A 16,230-nucleotide genomic window follows, 5' to 3' on the forward strand; every position below is an offset into this window, starting at 1 on the left:
GTTGGGCTTGGAAACACAGTGAACTACAAAAGGCCCCGACTGGCCGCCAATCTCACCCTAAAGGTTCCCAGAGTTGAGTGACTGTGAACAGGGATAACGTCCGCTTCACAGTAGACCAAATCGGGTGAGAGTTAGCAGCCTCATCATCAGCTCCCTCAGAAATGGGTAACTCCACAGGAAGCACCGTGGACGACCTGCAGGCTGTGGAAATGCACCTGTGGTACAAGAAGTTCATGACGGAGTGCCCCTCGGGTCAGCTCACGCTGCACGAGTTCAAGCAGTTTTTCGGGCTGAAAGGTCTGGACATGGAGGCCAACGCCTACATAGAACAGATGTTCCGGACGTTTGACATGAACAAGGTAATGTCTGTGCTGCGGTTTCACTCCCAAGTTCACTGGAGGACCAGCTTTTCATGTTTCTAATGACTAATAACACTAATTAGGTCATGAATTGAAATCTAGCATCAAATCTGCATTCAAGAAATATAATAACTGCTTTACTTTTACAACTTCTTTTTCTTTTCAAAGTAAAATATTTTACTACAAGTTCAGGAGTTTTCCATGTCAGTTTATTTTGAAAAACATCTTTTTGTTGTTTTACTCCTTTAACATTACTTTGCTGCCTGTTTGTTTATATTTGACTTCCTAAACTTTATCTTTTGCTTTTATTTTAGTTATTTTGATCATCAATTAAGTACAAATAAAAATGAAATGCTATGAAATGAAAATGAAATCTCCCAAACTAAAACTGTGAGGAAAATAATTAAGAATAATGAAAACTTCGAGGGCAACTATTTGGAATAAAAAAAAGCTTTTTAACTGCTTTGAGTTGGTATTTTTATCTCAATTAAAAGCTGGAAAAATATGAGTGAAAAGTTGAGTTGTGTTGTTTTTTTTTTTTAGCACAAATGTCTTAAGGAAATGTATTTTTTTTTCAATTTCACAATTTCAAGTAATTTTTATACAATTGAAGTTAAATAAGACATTTTTAGCCCCTACCTTTATAATTTCTTCAATATTTACCCTGAGCAAAAAGTATTTCACTTGAAGTTTATTTTCTTTTAAGTATACTTTAAGTAAGAACACTAGGTGAATAGTTCTTCAGACTAAATTGGAACATTTTAAATATGCAATGCATAAACTTCGAGTATACTGCATCACTTTTTGGATAGACTAAGTATACTTGTAGTACACTTAAAGACTTTTTTCTAAGGGTAACTAAATACAGAAAAACAGGTAATAGATAATTTACTGGGTTTATCAAATAGTCCTTAGTTCATCAAATCTGCAATTTTCCTTCAAAATAAACTCCTGTGATCCAGATTAAAGCAAACATTTGCTAAAACAGAGAAGTAAGGCTCCCTTAAATGTAGCTGCTCTTTCCTCACAACAGCATTTTTCCCGTTCATCCTGGATGTCTTGTGCAGAATCTATATTTAGTGTCCCCCTCAGCCGGCAAAAGGCTGCGGTAATCACCGAGCTCGATTTGATCACTGAGATGCTTTGATGCGTCCCTGCAGATAATCCTCTGTTCTGACTCAGCTTTGAGATTGAGCATTTATTCATACGTGGAAGTCTGAGAAACTGTGTCTGTGCATGATGACTGAATTTTTTGTTGCTGCAGGATGGATACATAGACTTCATGGAGTATGTGGCAGCTCTGAGCCTGGTGATGCGGGGAAAGATGGAGCACAAGCTGCGCTGGTATTTCAAACTGTATGATGTGGATGGAAATGGCTGCATCGACCGCCACGAACTCCTGAACATCATAAAGGTGGAGCTAATAATGCTCTCATCATCATCTGTTTTCCAGAACCTTTCCAAGTACTCAAACTGACTTTATTTGTCCATCACAGGCCATTCGAGCAATCAACGGGAATGAAAATCAGGAAATGACTGCAGAGGAATTCACAAACAACGTCTTTGACAGGATTGATGTGAACGGAGATGGTGAGCAGCAGATAGACTAATGGGGAGGACAGGGGAGGTTTGAAATGACTCACAAAAATACAAAAAAACAAGGAATCATCAGATACCAGACAATAAAAAAAATGATTGAGTCAAAGTTTCATTTAATTTGTTTCATGTTAATAATCAGAATACAGTCTAAATGATGCAACCTTATAGATAACAGTAATAATAATACAAAACATTTTGAATGGGAGCAGGAAGAAGCTTAGCCTGCTCCTAGAAAATACAAAGACGACCACTAATATTAATAATTTCAAAATAATAAAAGAAAAATGCATAATGTACATTAATAGAGAAAAATAGATATGTAATCTAATGAATATACAAAACAATTAATCCTAATGTGTTAATCTTTTTCGTAGAAGTGCCATTTATATATACATATATGATTATTATTGTTAAATGTAAGTTAAGTTTGCAACATAAAAGAAAACTTGACAAACTAAAAGGCAAAAGTATCAGTTTCTGCACAAACTAAAGGGTACGTAATGTAATTTATGCACCAAAAGTATTTCATTTTGGTTGTTATACGTTAACATGGCACATTTAAAGGGTCAAGTAATTGTAAAAATGTTCGAGAGGCAAAAAGCTTACATCAATATTCAAGTTTTTGTGGTTTGTAACCGACTACCTGTTTTCTAGATAGCTAGAAACGTCCTTAGATGAGCTTCAAAAAAACTAGTTTGACCTTGAAATGTCACCCATCTCTTCACGCAGGCGAGCTTTCCCTGGAGGAGTTTGTGGAGGGTGCTCGGAGTGACGAAGACTTCATGGAAGTCATGATGAAAAGCTTGGACCTTCGCCACATTGTGGCCATGATCCACAACCGGAGGCACAGCGTTTAAGGATGTCTGCCACCTGATCTTCATTCATAGTTTGACCCGAGTGCGTCAGCTTTTGCTGCCTCTGGTGAAAAATAAAAAAAGGGTCTCCTTAAGGGAGATCTCTCTTCAGATTGAGTCTACCTTAATGTGACACCAGTGAGCGGCGAACACTGACATATCCTGTGTTTAATCTCCAAAGGATGCACTCTAAGTGGGATGACTCAGTCACCCTATGAAGGCTGGTCACTGTCCTTTGCATGATGAAGATGAGCTCTCCCAAGGCCACTCTGGCATGAAGGATGATGTCTCAGACAGGTCACTTAGCCTCAGACACCCTAAGGGGATCAGGCAGGCGGATAGTGGAGCAGAGCTGCAGTTACGCCAGCTAAACTGCACTTTCTAGGTCCTTTTGCACGACATTTCTCACACCTGTTTATTGTTTCAAGCCTTTAAGGTTTTATTACAACTCTGCATTGGTTGACCTCGGCTCACAACAGTAGCTATAAAACGGATGTAAATCCCAGCTGAAGATGCTGATTTTATTCTTTTTCTAATTTCTGTAGCAAAAAATGTAACCATTTTTTTCTTTTGCAGCATTTATTAAGGAGGATTTGCTTTTTCTTCTTTAGAAATAAATTTGAGATCATTTTTACTTAACTGTGATGATCAGGTGCCTTCTGTTGAAACACTGCAGAAAGTTTGGTTTTTCTCACCTGTACTCTATAATAAAAAATAAAAATCAGTAATAAAACATTAAAACTCATAGCAAAAAAAAAAAAAAGATGGCTAAACTCTTGTAATAGGACTTTTTTCTATGGAAATGAAATAAAATGTTTACTAATGATTGCAATAAAGTTCATATGCATGCCCTTGTCTCACTTATATTAAGAAAAAGTAAATCAATATAAATATTAGCACCACACCAATCAACACCTGGAAAGACAGCTTAAAGACCCACTCCCATAAAAATTGCTCGCCGCTTTTGTTGGACAGATAATGTTATGTTTAGGGTGGGGCTGTAAGCTAGTAAACAGAGAGCTCTCAGCAATGGGCGGGGTTGCTACTGACCCGCCCACAAGTCAAAAGCAAAGTAGTGCTGCAGAAATGATGTCCTAGAAAAATAACACGTTTTTGGATTTTTGGTTGAAAACAATATGAACATAATTAAAAGTCCCCTGGAAACGCTTTTAAAATAGATCATACGTTAATCGGAGATCATCTTTAATGGTCTTGTTTCTGTCTTTTGAGAAAAAGCTTTCAGAGATAAAAGTTCAAATTATTCTTTCAATAATTTGTAAGAAAATACAACATTAAGTATTTTTTTTCCTAAACGTCTGTCCATTACCTTGAAAGTATCGCAAAAATAATTATTTTTCTTTTCACACAAGTGTCCTTTTAGACAGATTTTCCTCTAATCTTTGCATTAAAAAAATGTATGTCTTAATAAACAAAATCCAATCTTAACAGTTATTTCAGAGCTTCTGGATTTGTTACAAAAAATACTTTAGCGTTGACTTATTTTTGATTTGAAATGGTTTATTTCAAGCAATCACGGAATAATGCACAAAACAATACAATAAGCATTCATACATTCATTCAAAGACGTATCAAACTTAGAATGATTAGATATTAAAAATAAGATATTTATTCCTTATCAGCAGGAATAAAGTATAGACAAGAATCAACAATCCTGCCGTCTGAGCAAAGATGACTCACCTGATGCTGCCAGGTGAGCTCAGTAGCTGTAAAGACACTAAAGTCCTACAGCTTTCAGAATTGTTTTAACTACCGGTACATAAATTATGCTTTAATCATTTCGCTGTTTTGTTGTCTATCTAGGAAATGAAGGTGAAGAGTTTGCATCCAGGGTCGCTTTGAATATTGAATATACAAAGAATTGACCTAATATGTATAATGGAGGGTGAAAATGGATTAAATCACCTTGACAACGTGGTCATTATTTAGCAGAAATGCAAATATTTATTATGATTTTGGGAATAAACAGCAAACAACCACATCAACCACAAGGGGGCAGCAGCACAAACAGTAATGTCCCTCATTGTTGTGATGGTTGTTTGTCCTCACATGAATCCTTGCAGTAAAGAAAGAAAGCGCTCTTTGTAATTCTGTCACCAATGGCTCGCACGCCACCGCTGCCGCCGCCTCACAGGAAGTCGTACAGATACTTCATGATGTCAAAGTTCACTGTCCTGGAAAACAAGTCAAACACGTGAAAGCGTGCACAAAGGTCAGTTCCCTTGACCGGTTCAGTCAGCATCAGTCATGTGTGATGAGGTTCAGGCGGGCGCGCTCACCTGGATATGTTGCAAATGAATTCCAGAGAAACGGCACATTTGTACTTTGGGCTATCAAGCTGGTCGTCGTGACTCACCTGAGCCAGCAGCTGCAAGGTCACCAGAGATGAGATCTAACGGATGAGAGAGGACCACCTGAATGACTCTGCTGATCCGCTGCGAGTCGGTGCTTTTTTAAACTTTGATGCTGGCGCCTCTAACAGTAAACAAGCAGCAGCTGATGTGGGTCTAGCCTAACTTTCTGGCCTCAGATCCCCAAACTCCTGACCGTATGGGTGGAAAATTCTCTCATCTGAGGGTTTATTAGGTTTGATTTAACGGCATATAATGCAGAAATACATCATTTTGAACATCCAGACCTCAATCATGGGGTGGAAAATGCATAAAAAGTGTGAAATGACATTTTATTCATTGTAGTACTCCGAGGCAAAGATTCAGCCCTGCAATCAGATGATTGCTGAAATGAGGCGGCGCCAAGCTGCGGCGGCGGACAGAAGAACGGCGACAATCTGAGGCATCAGTGGAACGAAACCTCCTTAATGCAGGGGTTTGTTCTCGGCCGAATCAAGGGAACTTGGTGAAGGTCAAAAGCTTCAGAGTTTGGAGTTTCCTCCCAAGGTTCTGCGCCCAACTCTTCATCTTTACTCCATCCAAGGAGGAAGCAGCTGACAGACAGACCTCTGCTGTGAGAACATCCCTTCAGTTTTACGTGTTTTAGAGCTCCTTCTACGGTGGCCCTGAAGGGCAAATCACACCAACAAATCACTCAACACAAAAACTTAACATCACAGGGACAATAAAAAAGCAAAATAAATACAACTTAAAAAAACATTACTTATTAGAAATCCATTGCGTACAAATGTTTTTTTATTTATTTACTTTGCTTTGATAATTGTCATAATCTTAAATAAATCCACTTTTTTGCGTGGACCGATTTGCTGATTTGATTTGCACTTCAGAGCCACTGTCCCTTTTACACCCACACGGTGAATTGCAATACGGCACAAATGTCGATAGCGAAGCGTTTCGGGATATCAGAGCAAGATGACCTCTGACCTGGGAGAAGATGCTGGCGGTCGGAGCGACTCTGCCGTCCACCACGCTGTAGAAGATGGCCAGCAGGCGGTCCAGAGGGAAGGGCTTCGGCCCCAGAAGGTGGTTAGTGGTCTACCAGACAGAAACTATATGTATCATTCGGCATTACATGTGAAAATGTGTGCATAAAACTGAAGCCTAATTAAAGACCCACTCTGGTGTTCTTAACATGTTCTTGTAACATTTGTCTCACAATGGAGGACAATTATAAAGAAAATGAAGCATTTCTGAGTATTTCTTCATTCAAATTGTGAATCAGGAGCAGACAAAAAAAAAACACTGTTGGAAAAAGATCTTATTTGTGACGTAGGAAAAACGCTGAGGCGAATTTCTAATGAACTGCTGCTGTTGGGCAGTAACTGTAATGAAAAAAAGAGTTTTTTATTTTTATTTTAGGCTATAAATGAAAATAGATCAAAAGATAATCAGAGTGGGACTTTAAATTCAGTTTATGAAACTGCAATCACCTTTTCATTTTTCTTCAGAAAGTTGGTCTTTTTTATTTTTCCATGGTGCTGTTGGGCAGAAATTGTTTTACTTTTTTTTTTTTAAGTCAGAAAAAAAATCATAACAGAAATAAGACTGTAAAGAAGTAGAATAGTTTTACCTTCAGAAAGAAGCGTTTATCTGTGCGGGCAGGATTGTAGGAGGCCAGATAAGCAGCGATGAGCAGGAACTTTGAGTAAAACGGCAGCTCGACATGAGTGTGAGCTGATAAACCTTAGAAGAGACAAAAAAGAGAAGAGTTGCGGATTTCTGTCTTGTGTTTTCTGCAGAGGATGGTCGCATGCGGCAGGTCTTCATGTGTGCTGGCACCTTTCAGAGCTCCCGTCTCCTCCTCCATTTGCTGCATCTGCTCCCACTGAAGACTGAAGCACAGCCAAGTGTCATTGAAAAACAGCTGGAATTTCATCTTAAGGATAAGTAACGTGCAGCGGTCACACCTTGAAACCTCGCGTAGGTAAACGGTCTGCATGGCCTTTTTGAGGTGAGGCTCGATGTTTTTCCACAACTTGTGTGTGTCTGTTTCCTTCACTAAATGTATGAAACATAAAACATAAATTAGCTGTATTTTGTTCATTAACAAGTGAAAAAAGCTAAAAACAAAAAAATTAATCTCCAGCCAAGTTTTTTTTTATGCAACATCTTTTAGCGTTTCGGACCATTTTCTTGCATTTAATGACCCAGAATACATTTTCTACATTAAATAAAGCAGAGAAAACGTTTCCCTTATTTGTGGTTACGCCTTTAGATAAACAGCAACTCAAAAGAGGGCATAAAGACTCCAAATCACAGAAGCAAAGCAGTAAACAGTTGAGATTTAATGTGAAGAAGATGACATGAGCCGTCACATCCGCTCACGTCCAGCTGGGACTCGGGCTATTTTTTTTGTCTGCACTCGGCGTCCTCAAAAAGACGTTTTCACAAACAATAAAATACAAGAAAAAGCTTCTCCACTAATGTGTCCCGTCTACTCAAAAAATCTCCAGAAACGGCATGACTTCAAAACATCCAGTGACCACATTTTCCTATTAGCACACGGTTGAATGTGTGTAAACGCTTAGAAATTACACGTTTTAATGAGTGTGTGCAGAAAAAAAACCTGTTAGATTTAGCAGGAAAGCAGATGTAAGCAAATTTGCAGTTCTTAACACATCAGAAAGTGCAAAAAAAAAAAAAAAAAAGTCTCTGACTTTGGGACCTAAAAAGTGCCAAAATTAGTGCAAAATTTACATTTTTACATAAGAAGGAGAGAACCATAATGTCAGGAATTCAATAAACCTTGTTTTAGGAGTCTTTTTAAAGAAATTTGTAACATTTTTATGTTCATAGGACAAATCATAAGGAGTATCTTAAGACCCACTCCATTGAAAATTGCGTTTTTGGTGTTTTTAACATGTTCTTGTTGCAATTTCTTTGATGATGGAGGACATATAGAAATAAAACTGAGCTTGAAATTGAGTATTTCTTGATAGCTATAGTTGTGAATCAAGAGCAGACAAAAATATCCTGTTGAAAAAAGAGCATTAAAATACGCTTGACGGACCACAAGCTCCCTTTACGAGCTCTCAGCAACACAGAGGGTGGGGGTCCTCCACGCCAACAGTCCCACCACAACTCAGAGACTAATTTCTACTAATCTACTGCAGAAACTAGGTCTTAGAAAACATTAACAACAAAAATTTTTTTTTAATTTAAGATAAAAAACGACATGAAAATAATTCAAAGGTCACAGAACTATTTTAAAATAAATCAAAAGATGAAAGGAGTGGGTCTTTAAAGCAAAAATGTTATTTTATTGTACATCTGCTCTGGAGTTTAGCTCTCAACTTAACACTTTACTTCATTTGTCTCCGATTTCTTTCTCAAAATATCTATCTCAGACACAATTGAATACATGTGAATTAGATTTCTTCCCGACATCGATGACAATCTAAAAGTAATAATCCCAAATTATGTGAAATATTTTTTCCCCTAGATTAGTGGGAAAAAAATAGTTAATTGAAACTATTTCTTAAGTTTAAAATAAAAATTACTTCATTAAACTGAAATTTTTTTAAAATAAATTGTGACATTTTTAAGCTTTCATTTGATGACTTTAAATACACATCTGATTGCGGACTTGTTTTGTTTTATTGTTTCTGACAAACTTTATCCAGAAAGTTAAACATCAACAGACCTAATTGATCAAACTTCATACTAGTGGGAAACTATAAGCAGAAACCTTCGGTGAGTCCCACTCCGATCCTCTTTTGATCTATTTTTAAAGCATTTCCAGTGGCCTTTTAATTATCATTAGTCATGATATGTCCTCTATCATCAGAAAAATGCCACAAGAACATGTTAAAAACATGATTTTCATTGGAGTGGGTCTTTAAAATAACATCCAAACGACTATCCTTAAACAGTATTAAATGCAGCTAAATTCATGTAGGGTAAAATTTGATCATTTCTTTAGATCAGGGGTGCCCACATCCCGGCCTCGAGGACCGTCCTTCTGCTGCTGATTACCTGGATCAGGTGTGTTTAGCCAATAAGGAGCTTTAATGGCAGGTTGGTTGGAAAACATTGTAGGACAGCGGCCCTCGAGGCCTGAACTTGGGCACTGCTAGTTGAGATGTTTTACCTTTCCCTTCGGCCAATGGCTCGCAGAACTTTGAAAAGTTGAGGGCAGCCTGTTGAAAAGAGAAGGAGCAGAAATGAGTCTGGCGCTGAAGCGAAGTGTCTTAACTTGGAGTGAAGTTTGGGTTTCTGACCAGGTGTCGCAGTTCTCGTAGGTCTCGGCAGACCGAGTAAAAGACTCCCAGCAGGACGCTGACGTAGAAGGAGTAAAGCTCAGCGGAAAAGGAAGGATGTCTGTCCTGAGACAAAATCTGCTGCAGCTCAACTGCAAACACACCAATAAAGTTCCAACATCACTGACCTCAAATTCACAAAGATACAGAACATGCAAAGCAGCAAGAGATTTTCACAATAAAGGCCTCCCACCAGCTGCTGAATTTATACAGTGCTGCATCAGAATTAAATATTCAACTAAAGCTGATGCCTGACTTGTGAAAACACGATTGCAAGTTCAGATTTAGCAGAGTGAGCCTGTGAATACCTTTACTGTAGTCTGGGAAGTGGAGCAGGAGGGGCTCAAAGCAGCCCGTGTTCGGTCTGAACGTGTCCCAGACTATTTCACTGAGCAGGATGACAGTAACATTGTCCTCAACCTGCAGAAAAGATGCACACAGCAGCAAACAGAGCATTAGGCTATGCTACAGCTCAGTCAGAGCTCCCCGTGGCAGCTGCAGCCGTCATTATGGCCCGCAGCAGTCCTGGACGCCAGAGATCAGATTGTTTTCGCTTTCTACGGTACTATCTTTGAGTGAAAATTTCCCCACTGTCACACATTTAAAAACCACAATTTGTACGCACCTAGTACCAGGTGACAATATTCTATAAAAAAAGATCCAACAAAAGTGGTCTTTTTACCCAGCTAGGATGACTTTTAGCCTTTGTTGTGTAATATTTCAAAAACGCCCAAGAATATTCCTGCTACTGAAACACATGTAATTACACCTTTGTGATTATTTACACAACTAGGAAATGATTTTTATTCTGAATATGGTGCATATAATTGTAGCAGCAGATGCTTCAGTTATTGAAAATGAATAAACTGTTTCAACCCTTTATAAATGAAGTGAATCTGAATTATCTGTGGATATTTGAGTCAAATAAATATGTCTTTAATAACTCCCCTTAAAAAAAAACTTTTCTTTATCTTTCAGCATATTTAAATGACTCTGTATCCTAATTATTGTGTAAAAATGCAGACAATGTTCCAATAAACTACTTCCTAGAATAAAAGACAATCTGTCACTTGAGTCTCTAATAAAATGCATTGAACAATTAACACTATTTCCTCCATACAACATTATGAAAAATCTTGCACTCAAGCAAAAGGTCATCCGTTACAAATGATTTCCTTCCCTCCTTCATCAACCACACCCTCCAGCAAAAATATGCTGGACAGATGAGACAAAGAGCTGAATCATCTCACCAGCTCCTGCAGGCGGAGGAGAGCCGGGAGGAGGTTAGCATCGGCGTCTCTCAGAAGTTCCGCTTTTTCCATGACCTAAAAAATTCAAAATAGAGTTCATCATATCCACTCGCAGTTAACTTCTTAGACTTAAATTTGAACAGATGAAACGATTTGGAGATGGAAAAATTACGATTTCAGCATTTTTCAAGTGAAAACCATGAGTCACGAGAGCACAAACGATGGGAAAAAAGGAGGGAGGAGCGTGAACTCACAATGTAGCGCGTTTGCCGGGCAGGCGACTGCTGGCGGTAAATGCGCACAAAGTCTGTCAGGGAGGGGCTGCGAGGGAGCAGCGAGGCCACGTCGCACCCGAAGAAGGACCGCAAGACTTGCTCAAACAGCAGCGCGACAGAAACGCATTCGACACAGCTGAGCGTGGCGTGAGGAAGCTGCAGGAAGAGGAGGTGTAAGAAGGAAACTGAGAACTCTGGAGGATGCACAAAAAAAAAAAACATCACATGGCACAAAAATCCCAGCTGCTACTTTTTAAAAACCCAACAACATACTGCCCAAACAAAGACAACACTTTAGAGGGTGGATTTTATCTTTTGCAGATTAAATGTAAATGATAAATAATCCTTTGGTTTTAGCAAAAACACATCTTTTTCACGTTTTACTTTTGTAACCCACAAATGTAATTGACATCACCAGAATCCACTTATTTACTTGAAAAAAGCGCAATGTTTAATTAACTAAACACTCTTTCAGTGTTTATTGAAAGAAACCCCGTGTTCTCTTGTTGTTGTCATTCCTTCATTATCCTTTCAACTTCGAAAAAGATGAAACCCTAAGGAGAAAAAGCTTTCAGAATCCATCTTTTCTTTGACGCTGTCAAAAGACAACACTGAGAAACCACATCTAAACCAAAACAACCACGGATTTAACAGACATCACCTCCAGCTCCTTCATCAGAACATTTATTACATGGCTTTTTCCTGAAGCCCGATGACCGTAGATGAAGATTGAGGGGTAGCAGTACTGGTGTGGCTGTCAAGAGAAAAATAACACGAATGTTACTGTCAATAATATTAGATCATTGCACCAGTACTAGGTAAAAACAACATAATACATTGAAAAATGCTCTAAATACTATATTAGTCATCACCTAAATGCCCAAGAATAAAAGGGTTACTTTATTTTATTTGAAGCGCTTATCAAGACGCTCAAGATGATTGTAAGGCAGCTTAAAATAGTATAAAAACAAGATCATTACATACAAAATATACATATTTGAGTAACACTTAGAGAAATATCATATTTCAGTACAGTGTCCATTATTTAATGAAATTATTAGCCTAATGTGACTCCATATTTTTAAAGTCCATCTCACCTGTTTCACCAAATTTCCCTTTTTATTTTTAGTTCTTGTATTTATTTTAAATACCCGTATTTTCCGGACTATAAGTCGCACTTTTTTTCATAGTTTGGCAAGGGGTGCGACTTATACTCCGCAGCGACTTATATTAGAAATAAATTGAAATAAATACATTGTTAACCCTCCTGTTATGTTCATTTGTGAGGAACAGAGATGATGTTCCTGGGTCAATTTGATGTATGAGGTAAGTGTTAAGTGTAAGTGTTAAGTGTTAAGAGTATGTTCAGTGACTCAGAGAATCAGCAAACTTTTTTTTACAGTTAGATCTTGAAGGCTAACAACATAATATTCTATTTTCCAAAGATTTCATAGATTCAGAAATGCAATAAAAGTGAAAACTGTTTCTACAAATACAGGATGAAAACAGAGTATTAGTTAGCCAATGATGCTTCATGAAAGGAATAAATAAATAAGTTTGAGAAAAAATTACTGTGAAATTATTAGATAAACAGTCTGCTATGATTGTGTCATATAAGGTTGTGAAAGTTAAAATGCGACTTATAGTCCAGTGCGACTTATCTGTGTTTTTTTCTACTTTATAATGCATTTTTGGGCTGGTGCGACTTATACTCCGGAAAATACGGTAGTCTGTAATTGTGCAAGGTGTGTCTCTATATTTTAAGTAAGAATTTAAAAATAGCAAGAACAATACGACTACGTTTCTGTCCAAAGTCTCTTTAATCTATCTCGTCTCACAAAGACTAAATTCCTATTCATGAACACACTTTTAAATAATAATAATAATAATAATAAAAATTACAACCTACTATATTCATCTTTTGATTTATTTACAAAGTGTTCCCAGTGGTCTTTTAATTATGATGATGCCCTTTTTTAGCTAAAATCAAAAACCCTCTGACATTTTCTAAGACATAGTTTCTGCAGAGCGGCAGTAATTCATTATAAATTCACGTCTGATTGTGGGAAAGACTGTTGGCACAGAGTAACCCTGCCCACAGCTCTGTTTACACTCTCCCACTATCTTTCTCAAACACCCAAACTAACATTACTGGTGCAACAAAAAGGGTGAGCAATATTGGAGCTATATCCAGCCGTACATTTGGGCGCCAGACACTAGTTTGGGCGAAGAAAACAAAGACATACATGGATCTATTTGTTTACAAGTGCATCAGAATGGAGCTGAGCAGGGAGCTTGTGTGTTTTCTACATCACAAATATACGATCTTTTTCAAACAGAGCCTTTTCGTCTGGTCCTGGATCACAATTTTAATAAAGAAATACTTTTAGAACATTGGAAAAATGCCACAAGTACATGTTACAAACAATTTTTAATGAATCAGAGTGGGTATTAAAGCAACTCCGACTGGTGTTTTAACACGAGAATGAGAATTTATGAAAAACTTTATTATTATTATTTTATAAATACATTGACTAATAATTACACTGTTTTGCTTTGGGAATTTTGTTATCAGGTGGACCTTCCTTGAGTTAACGGCCCCATACCTCTCCCATAAGGGACAGCAACATCCCAGCCTGAACTTCTCTGCAGGGCAGCTGCTCTGCGGCTCTCTTCAGCCTCTCCTCGTCGTATCCAGGATGCTCTAACAGTCCCGCCATTCTGCTTTTCTTGGTTCTAACTTTATAGTTGAAGCCACGAGGAGCTAAACTAATAAACAAACCAAAACATTAGCTTAACTTTCACGAAAATAAAGATGACGGTCGCCAGCGTTAGCGGCAAAAAAGTGAACTTGACGTCGTTAAGTCGAAGAAAGCGCGTGATACAAAACTTTAAAACACTCCTCAAAAACTACGTTTTTATCGAGGAAAAACGAGCAAATGTACTTGAAACCGGCTGCGATCACTTTGCGCGCCGTTGGATTACGTCATAAACTCCGCCTCCGTATGATCCAATCAGAAAAGTATTGTGGAACTCTGGGTAATGTAGTAAAAATCCGAAACATAAAATAAAAAACAACTTTAGACATCTTTTAAATCAAAAAGTATTTTAAAAAAAGAAACGAAATAAATAATTATACTTTATTTCATATATATCTCATAATTATGATGTGTAATTTTAAAAACGTTGGAGAGTATGCATCTAGTATGAGCTGTTAAGAATGATTTTTTTTTTATTAAAACGAGTAATTATACATATTTTGGCTAATCTGTATTGTAAATAACCTTCCTGATTTACCCATTACCCAATAAAACTTATTTTATTGTCTCTAACCTTTCACCTTTTTAGGATTATTTGTGTGTTTGTTTTAAGAAATATGATAATTAAATTTAACCAAACTAAACTAATTAGGAATACCTAACATTTATATTTTGAAAATAGACTACAATTCAGAAATTTTGTAAACGAACCTATTTAAAATTGTATATGTAGGAAGAGCGCATCCTTGTTTTTTTATGAACTTGTATTTATGCTGATCGTATCAGTCATGCGCACTGGATTGACGAGCAGAAAAATCAAAAGCATTTAGTCTTCGCATTTGCTTTCATATCAATGTGTCTGTTCGGGATTTACGCGCGTTACCGGAATAATGCGTCAGAATGGGATTAAGGGATGTGAGTTGCCTGTGTAATATCCGCAACTATCTTCCGACTCTAATTCAATAGGATCTCATCCGCGGCTGCTGCTCCGTCGAGAGCACACAGACCATTTCAGCCACATCTCAGCCACTCGTGGCAGCTGGAGCGGTGTTATCGTCTCAGGCAGAAACACCAGGAGGAGACATCAGGGGAGCGGGCAGAGGAAGCCTTCTGCAGAGAGGATTTCTCAAGCATTTCAATAGATTGTCTTTCTTTTTCTCCCGTAGATTGATGAAGGAGGAAAGCGCAAAGAGGGCTCAAGTCAAGGATGCGAGCGCGCATTGAAGACGCGTAAAGCATCCACGTAAAACAGGAAAATTAGCTAGTTCTGATGAAGATTACTACCTGACGAGGAAGAGGTTTGTTTACTGAGTGCAAATCTTAAGTCTCTTACCTCACATACACCGGAGGATGGTCCCCGGGGCCCCCAGCGCGACCACCACCATGCTTCCCGCCTCGGAGGCTGCCAAGATCTACCAAACCAACTACGTGCGTAATTCCCGGGCCATCGGCGTCCTCTGGGCGATATTCACCATCCTCTTCGCCATCGTCAACGTGGTGTGCTTCATCCAGCCGTACTGGATCGGGGACGGCGCAGACACGCCTCAGGCGGGCTACTTTGGTCTGTTCCACTACTGCATCGGGAACGGACTGTCCCGGGACCTGACCTGTCAGGGAAGCTTCACGGAGTTCAGCAGCATCCCCTCCGGAGCGTTCAAAGCCGCCTCCTTCTTCATCTGCATGTCCATGTCGCTGGTCATCACCTGCATCGCCTGCTTCGCGCTGTTCTTCTTCTGCAGCACCGGAACCGTGTACAAGATCTGCGGCTGGATGCAGCTGGCTGCAGGTAGGACTGCTCTGCTTCCAGGTGGAAGTTCAGGGGGATGTTAGGAGTCAAGCTATGACGGAAAAACAACTGACAGAGCCAAAACAGTTATTAAAAAAAATCCAAAGTATTGCCTCAGAATGGCAATTTGGAAGAGATCACACCTGAAATTACATCTTTTGTCAAAAACAAAGTCAATAATACAAATTTGCCTGTAATTGTCCGGCCATAAGTCTGCAGCTTTCAACACTTAACCGTCCTGCTCCGTTTTACCTCACCCTTCAGAAAACTAATACACTGATTTATATTTATACTGTTACTATGATAAATTAACTTTTTTTTGGCATACATAAAACATTAAGATAAAAAAGAAATACCCCAATTTCACAATATGATTTTCCCCCTTTTTTAAAGTCTTTATTCAGAACATTTAAATGACATACAGTAAGGAATAAACTGTGCATCACTTTTTCAAAACAAATGCCAGGGGGTTTGCAAAAGTAAAAAAGGAAAACTACAACACAAAAGTAACGTTATGTAATTCTATTAAGCTGAGACAGATAATAGGTTTTAGTTCCTTTTTGGGAAGAAATAGTGTGTAAAAAACGTCTGATGTGGGCAAATAACTGAAATACATTTTGACTTTCTATTGTTAAATTTTCAAAATATCAAATAGTTTAC

At 38.2% G+C, this 16,230-nt stretch overlaps 3 protein-coding genes across 5 annotated transcripts in view; 2 read left to right on the top strand and 1 right to left on the bottom strand.

Annotated features, from left to right (window-relative positions):
• The first annotated feature begins 88 nt into the window (after positions 1 to 88).
• On the top strand, positions 89 to 2,923 carry guca1aa (guanylate cyclase activator 1Aa). The gene is given in 4 exon segments (NM_001104700.1): positions 89 to 359; positions 1,624 to 1,773; positions 1,856 to 1,949; positions 2,688 to 2,923. Coding segments are annotated over 4 exon segments (570 nt in total). The 5' UTR covers positions 89 to 161; the 3' UTR covers positions 2,816 to 2,923.
• A 1,386-nt stretch (positions 2,924 to 4,309) lies between these two features.
• Positions 4,310 to 15,251, bottom strand: orc5 (origin recognition complex, subunit 5). 3 transcript variants are annotated; one of them, XM_078941910.1, is made up of 14 exons: positions 15,118 to 15,251; positions 11,687 to 11,779; positions 11,005 to 11,181; positions 10,751 to 10,825; positions 9,809 to 9,920; positions 9,462 to 9,592; positions 9,332 to 9,380; positions 7,149 to 7,239; positions 7,021 to 7,073; positions 6,812 to 6,924; positions 6,672 to 6,719; positions 6,166 to 6,276; positions 5,110 to 5,222; positions 4,310 to 5,004 (listed from the first exon to the last, which is right to left on the bottom strand). In XM_078941910.1, the coding sequence occupies exons 2-14, from the start codon at positions 11,699 to 11,701 to the stop codon at positions 4,959 to 4,961; spliced, it is 1,134 nt and encodes a 377-aa protein (XP_078798036.1). In that variant the 5' UTR covers positions 11,702 to 11,779; positions 15,118 to 15,251; the 3' UTR covers positions 4,310 to 4,958. The 3 variants fall into 3 exon arrangements, with proteins under 3 accessions (XP_078798036.1, XP_004083135.1, XP_020569806.1); XM_004083087.4 differs by lacking the exon at positions 15,118 to 15,251 and adding an exon at positions 13,632 to 14,052; XM_020714147.3 differs by lacking the exon at positions 15,118 to 15,251 and adding an exon at positions 13,632 to 14,001 and having other exon boundaries at positions 11,717 to 11,779.
• lhfpl3 (LHFPL tetraspan subfamily member 3) overlaps positions 15,135 to 16,230 on the top strand; it is a 49,770-nt gene continuing 48,674 nt past the window's right edge. Inside the window, exon 1 of the mRNA XM_023952602.2 lies at positions 15,135 to 15,570. Within this exon, the coding sequence (XP_023808370.1) occupies positions 15,135 to 15,570 (436 nt within the window). The remainder of the gene's footprint in view (positions 15,571 to 16,230) is intronic.

The sequence above is a fragment of the Oryzias latipes genome, chromosome 23 (genome assembly GCF_053564925.1).
Source record: "Oryzias latipes strain Hd-rR chromosome 23, Olatipes_Hd-rR_3.1".
Lineage (NCBI taxonomy): Eukaryota > Metazoa > Chordata > Actinopteri > Beloniformes > Adrianichthyidae > Oryzias > Oryzias latipes.

Excerpts from the sequence above, each read along its gene's own strand:
- orc5 (XM_004083087.4), bottom strand. The coding sequence starts at position 13,745 with ATGGCGGGACTGTTAGAGCATCCTGGATACGACGAGGAGAGGCTGAAG. Across the intron at positions 7,074-7,148 it reads TACCTACGCGAGGTTTCAAG|TCTTCAGTGGGAGCAGATGC; the intron begins GTGTGACCGCTG and ends GCTGTGCTTCAG. Across the intron at positions 5,005-5,109 it reads TTCATTTGCAACATATCCAG|GACAGTGAACTTTGACATCA; the intron begins GTGAGCGCGCCC and ends CTTGTTTTCCAG.